The following is a 14,623-nucleotide window of genomic DNA, read 5'->3' on the forward strand; positions in this document are numbered from 1 at the left end:
CTTCCTTGTACTTGTATATAGTGAATACCTCCCTAGTTAAGAGGGAGTGCTGGAAAATGTAACTAGGTTCGGTCTTCATTTAATGTATTTGAGTCATCATGTAATGTACTTGTCAAAAGAATAAAGAAAAGAATTATTATTATTATTATTATTATGACTTGTTAAAGCATGGGTTTCATGCTTGAGTCATCTTGTTTTAGGTCAAATTCCCCATTGAGGACTTCTAGGATTTATTATGAGTTAACAAAGCCATTGTACTTTTAAAGAGACCCTTCTTGGACTTTTGAATCATGTAAAAAGGTTAAATATTGAGTCAAATATGAATTATGTTGCCTCCACACCAAGTCGGCCTCAAAGAGGGCTATTCGACCTCGCCAAAGGACTATAAATGAAGCAGTTCGTATTCCATTTGACACACACACTCAACAAACAAGTTTGATATCTCTTGACGCTGGGAAAAAGTGTGAAATAGAGGAAGGAAGGCAAAAGTGATGCGAGTTTGGTTTAGGCGAAGGAGAGAAGGAAAATCAAAGTTTTGATTCATCTATCTCTCTTTCTTGAGCCCTGGTTTAGAAGATCGAAGTTCTCTAGTTGATGTCATAGCCAATTGCTGCATGTTATCGTTGCCATAGGTCGAAGTTATTGGTGTTGGGTGTTGCTACCTCAAGAAGTTGTATTGGGCCAAGATCGAAGTTTCTAAGTGAGGATCGAAGTTTTCCAATGAAGATCGAAGTCTCTAACGCAAGGTCGAAGTTGTTGGGTCGAAGAAAGTGTTGCCACTGCTACTGTTGTTGTTGTTGTCAGGTCTAGAAGGATCATTTGCAAAGGAAGAAGCTTGCATCGATGTGCAGGAAAGATTGTGTCAAGGTCTAGAGTCTTGGAATATCTCAGGAAAACTATTGAAGGAAGAATTATTGACTAGGTTTTCCACTAGAGAGGGGTTTTGACCTGGCTATGAGCCTATATCTAGTGTCCATTGATTCTTGTGTTATTGCTTTGTTAATTGTTTGATGAACTAAAAGAAAGAAGATATAAAGGAACCTAATAAGAAATCAAGAATATCACAAGTAATTATCAAGTATAAGAAAATCTTTCTGCCTTTCTGATTTTCTAACATGAGGCTCGTCTGTGGAAGAATGGGTTCACTCTGAGGTGAAATTGCAAGGTCTAAAGCTCGCATTTCATATCTAGGGTTTTCGGCCACAATCGCGGGCACAACACAGGATGGATCTAACCATAGTCACTCACAGAGAACCTCATTCGTGCGACTGGAGCCTTGCAGTCGCACAGACAACTCTCCATCCATGCAACTGGGAGTTAAGGTTTCAGATTTATGGTTGCACACCCCAGTTGCTCGCAGACCATTCTTAAGACAGCGACCAGGAAGTTATAGTCGCTCGCTCACAATGCTTCAGAGTGCCACAAGGAAGCCAAGTCGCTCGCATAACATCTTGAAGGGTGCGACCGAAGATCAGAAACAGATATGGGTAGATCCGACCACAGTCGCTCACTTGCAGTGGTTCAGAGAGCAACCATGTTAATTTTAGGTATGTTCTATGCTTAGAGCAATTTATTTCAATTTTACAGTTAGCTCAATATCTTTTTTCCAGATTAGCAATCACATCAGCATTAAAGTAAATTGCAGATAGAACATAAACATAGATCACAAAAGACAAGCCAAGACAAGAGGACACAAGATGTGGCACTAGCCAGGGACAAACCCCAATGTGGGGAAACCCTTGATCAATTCTTCTTATATGTTCTTCAATAGTTTAACAGAGAGAGAGAGATGGTACACTTACAACAAAAGTCAATAGTTTGACTTATCTAAATAAGAGCATAGATCATCTCTAAGAAGATGATACATGAGGTAGTTGAACTCAGTTGAAGACATACTGCTCCAACTGATTCTCCATCGCCTTGTTGCACCTGTCATTGTGTTGCTCCTCATCATCATGCTGCACCTCGCTATGTTGCACCATGTTGCACCCATCATCACTATGCTACATCTCATCATGCTTCACTGGTCATGGCTATACCCATCATTGAACTCAATGTATACTGCAAAGTATCATCACACTGTACCATTGTCATTAAGCTGCTTTTCATCACATGCTCCCATCACCGGGCTGCACTCGATCATTATGCAGCACTATACTAACATGTTGCATCAACTGCAATAGCCAACCATAATGCTTCATCAATATTATCCACCATGTGACCTTGTTGTCTCATGCATCTTTGCAACACTATGTAGCCCAGTTGTCCCATGTATCTTTGCAGCACTATGTAGCCCAGCTATCCCATGTATCTTGTTGCACTAATCACCTTGCTGTCCCATGTATCTTGCTGCACTAGTCTCCTTGTTGTCCCATGTATCATGGCTCCACCAAGCTCCATTGCCTAGATGTCCCATTTAGTAGCACTGTTGTCCCTTCAACATTGTTGTTCTAAGTCTGCTTTTACTGCTACTTATATTGTGACTAACCAGATCTGTGTCCTCCTTCTTTCCAGCCAAACGTGTGAGAGATCAGCTCCTCCTATGCATACACAATCAAGCTAGGAGAGAGAAGAATGAGATGATGAGATGAGTGTGTTTATGCCACAAGGTCTCCTCCTTTTATATGCCATGTTGAGGATAAGCTGGGGGTGTAAAACACTGTTTTGCTCGCTGGCCGACCTTGACAAATTGTCAAGAATACAAATAAATTCATATCTCCGTGAATACATGTCAGAATCGGATGATCGTTAGATCAATCCTACCTCTCGATGAGAGGAATCCAAGAAAAATATCAGCTTCCATAAATAAGGTGACCCACATGGAATTTGGCCCTAGTTGCCAATTTTAACAAATTGGCATCAGATATATGAAGAAAATCACCGACATTGATGATGCCTGTAAAATTGCTAAGCTAAAGAAAACAAAGGACGAGAAAACAGAATCCATGAGCTAAGAACAAAATTGTGTTCTTAGTACTGTTTATCAGTTGTAAAGGCAGATTTGAAATTGTAAATATAAGCACCAGATACAAGGCTAAGCAAAACAACAACAATTCAATGGTAAATATGGTCCTGGATTTCTGTACATGGAAAAGAAATTTGAACCATGAAACTTACAATCCAAGACAAGTGTTTTTCTATTTCTCCAACAGCCTTAGGGTCCTCTGATGATTTTAACATCTTCTGAAGCTTCTGCAAATAAAGAGAGAGAATTTAATATTATTAAAAAACACTTCTGTTTCTTTTCATGTTCTTGGCATATATCAAATACGAAACTACTTATATACAATCCACTTCCATGTCCTTGGAAAGGCTGTAAATGGGGAACCTTTCCCACCTCTCGCTCTTTAGGAAGCTCTTCATCAAAGATAAAACTAAATTTTTTTCTGAACCTGCATTCACCAGATATTCAGATGTGAGTCATTATTAACATTTCACACAATATGTGCTCACACATATAAATTCCTTCTTCAAATTTCATAAGCTGAATTTTAAAACTTGGAAGCAAAATGATATATCTTGTTAGGCAGTACAGAAACATCTCAGATTAATATCCTAGTTTGATACTCGACACTATACAAATATATCACAAGAACACAACGCAGGGTAGACAAGGCTTTCCAAATCTGAATGCTCTAGTGCAATGACAGAAAGAGCTGACATGAACAAAATTACCATGACCCTCTCCATATTTCTTAAGAAGACATGCAATTCTGAAACAGCAAATGTACAGAACAAAGGACAAATTTGCGTTCCAAATCAGCCATTTATGCTATGTCAGCAGCAATACCAAGGCTGTCCCAAAGATTATAAATTGTTCTACTCAAACTCAATAATACATTGACCAGGACTAGTCAATGTTTCATACAACTTTTCAAGTCTCTACCTACTGTGTTAAAAAATCAGCTTCACAACCAAAAGCTATAAAAAGAAAGCTTATTAGAAACACAAAAAATGAGTCACATATTCATAAGAACTTTTCTTTGAAGGTGGTTAGTATGAGCAGAACAAAACAATGCATAGAAAGTAGAAGAAATATTTCTAGTTGTGGTCTGATGTTTCCAATGTTAATTTTCTAGTGTTCTATGTTGTTATAATCACTTTAAACAATTTCTTCCAATTTCAATCACCCCATAACAGGTAAGCAATTATAGATAGAACAGTAAACGGTAAATGCACAATAGAAGATAGCCAAGCACAATGAGACACACAGATTTTCTCAAAGACCAGGGAAAAAGCCCACAAAGAGGAAATCCTTTAATCAATTATTCTTTTTCTATTAGTCAATCAACGTTCAGCATGAGATACATAATCCAAATAGTACATCCAACAACCAGTCAAAGTCAACACTTTGACTTCCCAAATCAACCAATCCAAAATAAGTCAACAATGAGAGAGAAAGTCAAATCTGGCCAAAGATGCCGGTCTGAAATATTTTGGCCTGTGGAGGAAGAGTCAACAAACTGCCCTAACCAGTCAAAGTCAATGGTCAACCTGCCCAGAAAAGTTCAGTCAACCCAGCAATAAATTCAGCCTGCTTTCCTCAGTCAAACTCAGTCAAAACAGCAGTAAAATTCTCGGTCAAAGGAGAGAGAAAATCTCAGATTTGACCTGCAGTCAACCTCAGTGAAAGTTGCTGAATGGTGTTGTCATTGATGACAACATCGGTACATTGAACACTCTTAATATTTCTCTGGATTGCATTAGTTGGAGCTCCAATGATCCGAACTTAAACATGAAAGCAACAAAATACAAATATGCAGCAGAAATAACATTTCATTTCATTAATATCAAATACTGAAATATGCTCACAAACAGAATGGAAATAAGACTAGCTCAGGCGATGGTAGCTTATCTCTGAGAAGAGGTGGCGGCTACATGTCTCGGAACTGTGTTACAATGAGACTCAAGGGCCTATTTATTATTGAACAACAAGGGAAAACCCTAAACAACCAAACCCTAACCCCAAGAGATGGAACGCCAAGAGTTTGTGGGCCTCGTTGGGGTTAGTTGGGCAGCCAACTTCTCGGGGTCATAACTTGGTCATATTATCTCCGTTTAGCACGTACGATACCTTGTTGGAAAGATCTCCCCGAGTACTACAGGTATTGTGGCAGGCCCCTACCTACGACTACGGACCTGTTGCAGACCTCAAAAAAACGTTGTTTAGGGGGTCAAAACTACTCCAGAAGTTTAGGACCCAAAAAACTGCTAAAAATAGTAAATGTTGTAATAAACAAGGAAACAGATGAAACCAACTGGAGGTCTAGGTGGAATAGGCGAGTGGCCACCAATATCCACCTGGATCATTCCTCCCTCCTTAGGAAGCAATGGTCCCCATTGCGTGCAGAGCCTCCATGAGGTAAGGAAATTTCTGTTGCACTTGTTCCCTGGTGAACCACTTGCCCTGATGAAAGAGTTGGCCTGCTTTAACGACTTGATATAGTTGGATCCTCTGTTGGCAAGTGTTCTTGACCTGTGTGTCCATGATCTGATCAGTGGTGGCATGTTCCATGCAATCTGGGTTTAACTCTGTTGGTGTGACTTGTTCTGCAATGTCGGATGTGTCCAGCAATGGTGGAAAATATGGCCGAAGGCGGTCTACATTGAAGGGTGGAATGTTGAGCTCGAAGGCATTGTCCCTTATAGCCTTGGTGATGGTGTATGGCCCATATCAAAACGAGCGAAGCTTGCGGTGGGGTCCAGCGAGGTGCTCCTTTTGCAAATGTAGCCAAACTTTGTCACCCACCTAGAACTTTTCCCGCACCCGATGCTAATCATGGCGCTACTTATACTTAGCATTGGCTCTGTCCAATATATCATGGACCTGCTGACGGATGTGTTGAATGCGCTCAATGAAGCTGTTAGCCCTGTCGGCTTCAAACTGGACGTGAGCCGAATCTCCCTGAGTGGCGGCAAATGGTATGGCCACATCAATGGGACATAATGGTTGAAAACCCAGCCCTACTCGAAAGGGGTTATGGCCTGTTGAGCTATGGAGAGCTCTGTTCTAGCTATGTTGGACATAGGGGAGGCTTTCATCCCAAGTGCATGGATGCTTCAAGTTGTACATACGAAGAATGTGCATGATAATTTTGTTGATGACCTCTGTTTGGCCATCAGTTTGGGGTGAAAAGTCATGGACTTAGTAAGTTTGGTATCCAGCATCAACCAGAGACTTGACCAAAATGCACTTAGGAATTTGTTGTCCCGGTCTAACACACTGGACTGTGGGATCCCAAAGTGCACCCACATTCGCTCAAAGAAGAGCTTAGCAGTGGCCTCTGCTATGATACTCTTCTTACACGCCGCCACGAAAACACAGTCATTGCCATGCTTAGTAGAAGGAAGACCTGACATGTAATCCATGGAGATGGATTCCAAGGTCGACTAGGAGTAGGCAGAGGAGTATATAGGCCTTGCTTCTTGATGGTTGGTTTGGCAATGGCGCAGGCAGTGCAGGATCGAATGTACTTCCCAACATCCTGACGAAGGTTCGGCCAATAAAAATACTTCTGTAGTACTACTACTGTTTTCTCTACTCCGAAATGTCCAGCGACTCGACTGTAGTGCACCTCCCAAATCATCTTGGCAAGCTTGCTTGAAGGAACAAAGTGTAGAAATTTTGAATAATAAACACATATTCAACAGAGATTATCTCGATTATACACTATTGCGGAAAACTTGCATAATACATAACCTCCTCTACGTTGATCATCAATTTACAGAAGCAGAAACAATCACATGTGCACATAGAAGCATCAATCACACATATCAACACAGTATTTTCTCGTACAGAGATCGACTGTATGGGCATTCACCGGATATCTCACCTTCCAAAGGAAGGACGAATCCAGAGGCTACCTGGCCCGATTACAGACTCTCCCTGAAGAAATAAAATGTAAACACTTTCTGAATAATAGATCTGATGATCAATCCTTGCTTTGATATCCTGTAGAACTTTTTCTACAAATCAACCAGCTCCGATACCATTGTAGAAATTTTGAATAATAAACACATATTCAACAGAGATTATCCCGATTATACACTATTGCAGAAAACATGCATAATACATAACCTCCTCTACGTTGATCATCAATTTACAGAAGCAAAAACAATAACATGCGCACATAGAAGCATCAATCACACATATCAACACAGTATTTTCCCAGGGAAAGCATCTCGCTAAAAACCCCAACTATTTGTATATTATATTGATTGAGAACATGTAACAAACATAGCACAATGCTCCTCACAAGTATCCAACACTATCTCCACCTGTTACACACAATACAGCTCAGATCTGATCTCCAAATCTCCTCCGCTGCTTGCCTGCCTCCACTACACAATCCTGCAAGAGAATGAATGAAAATGGCTGATCCAAACTCCTATTTACCTTGTGAAAATCACCCACACTGTAAATCACGTGAGCACAAGCTATATTTCACTTGGTATTGGCCCACACTACGCAGAGATCATTGGCATAACTCAATCACATGCATGTGCACAATCTCATGCACAACTGATAGCAATCTCAACCTCTAACACCTGTCTCCACTGAACTGTACATGCACTGAGTTATCTGATGTATTCTTCAGCTTCATTATGAGTTAATAATTAGTGAATTAATTAATAACTAATTCACACAACTCATCACTTAGTCTATCGATCAGTTAGACTAAATACAACTAGTTCAACTAAGTCAAACTGAACACAACTCCATTAACTACTCATCTAACTCCACAGAACTCAACCACATGAGTTTTAATTGATGTCCTACATGCAATAGCTCAACTGACTCATAAGAAAACGTATTTCCTTCTGACAGCTGCATGTGCCACATCTGTAGCTCAAACTGAAGTGCTCCAAGAGGATAAGATAAAGTTTATAGTCTAAATATTATTATGAGACAATAATATTTGACTTTTCTATTTTTGACTAGCAGTCTAAAAATAGACTCTGATCACTCCTGCCGTGATCACTCCTGTTGTGATCACCCCTGCTGTGATCACTCCTGCTGTAATCCAAAAATAGACTTTGCGCCATAATTTGCCTACGGGCCCACTTAGTGAAGGCGACTCCTTTCTACTAAGCTCCATCACCTTGTTGCATTCTCAACAAGCATTTCTTGTTGCACACTTTTCAACACTCCCTCTCAACAAGAAAGGCTTCCTCTCAAACCCGATCTTGAAACTTTGGAATGTTCTGTATGCAACACATTTGCCCGGTCCACTTTGCTCCAACAACACTTGGAACAAAAACACTCCCAACTGACCGCTCTGTTAGGCTAGGAACATACTCTGATGCTGAAGCTCTACCTGCTGCTGACAAGTGCTCCCTCTCTGACATCTGCACTACTGCAACATCTCCATGCATCTCACACCATTGCACACCTCTTTGTGCCACCTAGCACTGTGCAAAACACTTGTGCCTCTCGCATTGTTGCAGCCTGCATCCTATGCGCTGTCCTGGGATTCCCTGCACTGTCGCTCTCTCTGCTGCTCCATCCGCATCTGTCTCTACCCAATCAGTCAGTTCCTGCTACTCCACATCGAGGCTCCCGTAGCAAGGTCTCATCCAAGAGGTTGGGTACGTCAAGGATCCTGCCCCTCCTCCTTGGGACGATCAATCCACATCACCCCACCTCCTACCTGGAGGCTAAGTCACCAGGTTCGAGTTCGAGTTCGAGTTCGGCGACCATGAAATTCGAATAAAGTTCGGCAACTAAAATTTTGTCGATAAAATTCGACATAAAATTCGACATATAGAAATTCGAAAAAAAAATGTATATTAAAGATAGATATGCATATGAGAAATGGTATGGCAGCAAGTCCTGTGAGCAACCATTCATAACTGTTCAAAAAATAAAATACATCTGAATCTTAAAATAATTCAATCTTTTAAAGATAGATTGGCATAAAAAAATATACAAAAACAGTTTTAAAGAATTTTCATTGTCCATATGACACATGATACATCTCAGGTTTAAAGTATTTTATTTCATAACCTAATCTCAAGAACAACAACAATAATAGAGCTTAAAACACTAAAGAGCCATCATAAAAGCTTAATAAGGGTTTGGCTCTTGCATTTTGGTGACTGATGTAGAGCTACAGGCTACAGCCACTGTTTTAGTTACAACCACTGATACAGATAGTGGAAGAGGGCCGAGAACATTTGTGAGCCTCAGACCACAAAGAGACTGATTTAAAAAGGGAGGACAAATTATTGGATTGAGGCTTGAAGTCTCCCCTCTGGAACCATGTCACGCAGACCTGTAGTGGGTTAATGGGTCACAAAAATACCTCCAAATCACTCAGCTCTAATTGTGTCCTCTGGTACCACCTACAAATTACAAGGATTGAATTGCAGACTGCAGTTACATTTCACTGTTTCAGCACTAAACGAATCAGTTTATTGGCCTGTAGTAGCTTAATTGAAGGAGCAGAATTGGTTTCAAAAACATTTCCAGCTCTGTCCATATAACCCTTGATCAGTCACTGTTTTAGTTACAAGTTACAACCATATAACTACTTGACGACAGTGACATGTAACTCATTTAAGTGACATAAAAATACCTAACACATTTCTATGTCATTTGCATCAGTTGGGCATTCACTGCGGCGGCAATGAAAACATAAACAACGAAACCCGAGCCCGTCAAGGTGTCCGTGTAGACTGTAGTCTCTGTCTTGTAGACTGTAGTCTCTGTCGTGCGTCTGCGGCGGCAATGAAAACAACAACGAAACCAATGAAACGGAAACCTAAGCTAAAACAGCAACACTCATACCCGCGGCGCGAAAAAAACGAATTTTAACGCATCTAAACGAATTTCAACGATTTTAATGGCGAATTTAATCGACAAAAATTCGAATACGCCATGAAATTCGAATACGGCATGAAATACGGCGAACTGGAACGAACAAATTCGAATGAGCTTGAAATACGGCGAACTTCGAATTTTATGGATTAAATACGCCGTATCCGGTGACTTAGCCTGGAGGTATGGCTGCATGCGATCCCTCAGCCCACCTGGCTCGAAGTTTCCCCCTACTGGAGGTCTCTACTCGATCTCCTCTCAGCTTCCCTTGTTGTGGCTGCTCCACAACCTCCTGAAGCTGCTGCACCAATCGTGGCTCCTCCACAATCGTCTGAGACTTCTTCTGGCTCTGCATGTTGAGAGGTAATATACGCTCCCTCTCAACCACCAAGTCTCCATCAGTTGCCTCACTGCTCAAGGCTTCGCATGCATCTTGGACCTCAAGAGCATACAGGTTCTTGACCTGTGAACCAATCTGCTTCACCTATCTAGTGATGATGTGTCTAAGGCTAAGTTGCACGAAACGGGGAAACAGGTACGAGTTTCCGAAACGGGAAGCGATACGAAACGCGACCTCCCCAAATTTTGGAAACGGGGAAACGCGAATATATATATATGTGTGTGTGTGTGTGTGTGTGTGTGTACGCAATCATAAAGCATAAATGATACATTATAATTTATTACACTTAAACATTAAGATTTAATTTACATCACATTTACTCATGAATGATCACATAATGAAAATAAAAATATCGGAATATCCAAAAGCAACCTTTATTAGATATCCAAATCTCAAAATCAGCCTTTATTTATATTAATATATGAGGCTGCAAGTACAATAAAGACTATAAGGCTGCAAGAGAGAGATCCAAATCAGGATTTTCTGCATCCACATCCCATTCTTTAGAAGGACCACTGTTGTATTGGGAGTCTCCTCCTACATAGTCGAACGACCTTAGTGCTCTTGATTAAATACACGTTTCATGCCCTAGTACCCTACATGATCTTGATTATTGGGAGTTTCCCCTGCATAGAGGGCTTGGTTCTCTTGATTAAATACAAGTTCCATACCCTAGTACATGATAAAATCCAATGGAAACATTGCAATCCCCCCAATCCTGAAATCCTGAAAAACAAATAAGTCTGCTGGATTTTGAGTGAGATCTAAAATTCTACTTTCTCCATATGAAATCCAATGAGGGTGAAACCACTCTCAAACATCCTGAGTCATTTCATGGTAATGTTTAAAATTTAAGTAAAAGGATGAAAATGAAAAATAAAGGAGAATATCACTTTTACTTTAAGAATTTAACATTACCATGAACTGCATATCAACACTAGGGCAAAAATTCACTTTTATAACTTTAGACACACATCTAGAAAATTAAAAAACAAATTTGAAAAAAATAAAAATAAAAAAAACACAATTCAATTGGGAAACGCGGGCTGTATGGCCGGAAACGCATTTCCTGGACGTACCAAACGCGTTTCCGCGTTTCGTCCCAGTTTCCAGCCGGAAACGGGCCCCCCCCCCCCACGTTTCCTGCAACATAGGTCTAAGGAAAACCTTTCCCTTACTGAAGACTACATCATAGCCTCTGTCCTCCAGCATCGCGATCGACACCAAGTTTCTCTTCAGTCCTGGGACATACTTGACATCGGTCAAGGTAAGGCGAACTCCATGCTCCCTCTGAAAAATAACCGTGCCTACACCTGAGACACTATACTTCTCATCATTACCCATCGCTATGAGTATCTGGAGATCTTTCTCCTCCAAAATACGGAACAAACTTTTGTCACCGGTCATGTGGAAAGAAGCTCCACTGTCAAGAAGCCAACCACTTCCCACCATGGATGAAACCATGCATGCGAAGAGTGTGAAGTCCAACTCAAACTGTGAAGCAAGTGAGGTTGCCTCACCTTCAGATCCTTCCCCGGATCCCTTCTTGGACTTCTTCTTTGGGAAATTAGTAGCATAATGGCCCAACTCATGACAACGAAAGCATCTCACCTTCGACTTGTCAACCGTCTTCCCATCATTAGAAGAACTGGATTCGGAAAGAGAAACCTTCCCCTTCCCCTTCTTCGCCTTACTCGCTAAGGCCCAGTTCTCCTCATCATGCATAGATGAAGAATTGTCTATGGTGCGCCGTCTAATCTCCTCTTGCACAAGATCCGACCAAAGTCTCTCCCATCCTAGCAATTTCTCCCTTCCATTCACCGAGTCCTGGTAGCTATGCCAACTCTTAGGAAGGCCAAGGAGTGCTAGACTCACCATATCCTCATCCTCAATAGTTACCCCCACACTTCCCAGCTCATCTCGGCATTGGGTGAACTTCGTGAGATATTGGGGCATATTGTCTCCATTCTCACACCTAATGTTTCTGAGTTTATCCTTGAGCGCCAACTTCCTCTGGTCGCTCTTGCTTTGGAATAATTCTGTCAACGTTTTCCACATCAAATATGGAGAAGTGTTTCCATGGAGGCTGGACACAATGTGATCCCTCACGCCCTCCAACAGAATCCTTCGACACTTTGTTGTCTTCTCTTGCCAATCCCCGACTTGAGCAGCATCAGTAGGTTTTGGGACATTCACATCTATGAACTCCTTCAACCCATTATCATCTAATACCGCCTCCATCCTGTGCTTCCATGCAATATAGTTCGAGCTGCCCTCAAGGGCATACTCTAATCGCAATCCGTTGAAAGACATTTCAACTTTGACACCAAGAAAACACTGCTGCAAATTCGAATTCCACCAGCTCAACAACTCAACCGCCTCTAATCTAGAATTCGTGAGAACAAAGTATTTCTTGTACAGAGATCGACTGTATGGGCATTCACTAGATATCTCACCTTCCAAAAGAAGGATGAATCCAGAGGCTACCTGGCCCGATTACAGACTCTGCCTGAAGAAATAAATTGTAAACACTTTCTGAATAGTAGATCTGATGATCAACAGCTCCGATACCATGTAGAAATTTTGAATAATAAACACATATTCAACAGAGATTATCCCGATTATACACTATCGCGGAAAACATGCATAATACATAACCTCCTCTACGTTGATCATTAATTTACAGAAGCAGAAACAATAACATGTGCACATAGAAGCATCAATCACACATATCAACACAGTATTTTCTCGTACAGAGATCGACTATATGGGCATTCACCAGATATCTCACCTTCCAAAGGAAGGATGAATCCAGAGGCTACCTGGCCCGATTACAGACTCTGCCTGAAGAAATAAAATGTAAACACTTTCTGAATAATAGATCTGATGATCAATCCTCGCTTTGATATCCTGTATAACATTTTCTACAAATCAACTAGCTCTGATACCATTGTAGAAATTTTGAATAATAAACACATATTCAATAGAGATTATCCCGATTATACACTATTGCGGAAAACATGCATAATACATAACCTCCTCTACGTTGATCATCAATTTACAGAAGCAAAAACAATAACATGCACACATAGAAGCATCAATCACACATATCAACATAGTGTTTTCCCGGGGAAAGCATCTCGCTAAAAACCCCAACTATTTGTATATTATATTGATTGAGAACATGTAACAAACATAGTACAATGCTCCTCACAAGTATCCAACACTATCTCCACCTGTTACACACAATACAGCTCAGATCTGATCTCCAAATCTCCTCCGCTGCTTGCCTGCCTCCACTACACAATCCTGCAAGAGAATGAATGAAAATGGCTGATCCAAACTCCTATTTACCTTGTGAAAATCACCCACACTGTAAATCACGTGAGCACAAGCTACATTTCACTTGGTATTGGCCCACACTACGCAGAGATCATTGGCATAACTCAATCACATGCATGTGCACAATCTCATGCACAACTGATAGCAATCTCAACCTCTAACACCTGTCTCCACTGAACTGTACATGCACTGAGTTATCTGATGTATTCTTCAGTTTCATTATGAGTTAATAATTAGTGAATTAATTAATAACTAATTCACACAACTCATCACTTAGTCTATCGATCAGTTAGACTAAATACAACTAGTTCAACTAAGTCAAACTGAACACAACTCCATTAACTACTCATCTAACTCCACAGAACTCAACCACATGAGTTCTAATTGATGTCCTACATGCAATAGCTCAATTGAGTTAACTGATGTATTCTTCAGTTTCATTATGAGTTAATAATTAGTGAATTAATTAATAACTAATTCACACAACTCATCACTTAGTCTATTGATGAGTTAGACTAAATACAACTAGTTCAACTAAGTCAAACCTAACACAACTCCATTAACTGCTCATCTAACTCCACAGAACTCAACCACATGGGTTCTAACCGATGTCCTACATGCAATAGCTCAACTAACTCATAAGAAAACGTATTTCCTTCTGACAGCTGCATGTGCCACATCTGTAGCTCAAACTGAAGTGCTCCAAGAGGATAAGATAAAGTTTATAGTCTAAATATTATTATGAGACAATAATATTTGACTTTTCTATTTTTGACTAGCAATCTAAAAATAGACTCTGATCACTCATGTTGTGATCACTCCTGCTGTAATCCAAAAATAGACTTTGCGCCATAATTTGCCTACGGGCCCACTTAGTGAAGGCGACTCCTTTCCACTAAGCTCCATCATCTTGTTGCATTCTCAACAAACATTTCTTGTTGCACACTTTTCAACACACAGATATGGACCAGGTGGCATAACAGTGCATCCTGGAGGTAAAAATTTGGAACTTGCTTACCTCCCAAGAGTGTCTAGTATGTGTTGCCGAACTCTGGATCGCT

General features: G+C 40.6%; 1 protein-coding gene across 9 annotated transcripts in view; it reads right to left on the reverse strand.

Moving 5' to 3' along the window:
• Positions 1-14,623, reverse strand: part of LOC149242807 (rRNA biogenesis RRP36-like protein) — an 80,145-nt gene that overhangs the window by 21,011 nt on the left and 44,511 nt on the right. For 8 of the 9 annotated variants that reach the window (XM_089374354.1, XM_089374358.1, XM_089374353.1 and 5 more), the window contains 2 exons: positions 3,329-3,392; positions 3,118-3,192 (listed from right to left, as the gene is read on the reverse strand). In XM_089374354.1, coding sequence (XP_089230480.1) covers positions 3,118-3,192; positions 3,329-3,392 — 139 coding nt within the window. The remainder of the gene's footprint in view (positions 1-3,117; positions 3,193-3,328; positions 3,393-14,623) is intronic. The other variant, XM_089374359.1, reaches the window with a different exon arrangement.

This window comes from Pinus tabuliformis, chromosome 8 (assembly GCF_031772625.1).
Source record: "Pinus tabuliformis cultivar Carrire ecotype Pingquan chromosome 8, CPIR1, whole genome shotgun sequence".
In the NCBI taxonomy this organism is placed as follows: domain Eukaryota; kingdom Viridiplantae; phylum Streptophyta; class Pinopsida; order Pinales; family Pinaceae; genus Pinus; species Pinus tabuliformis.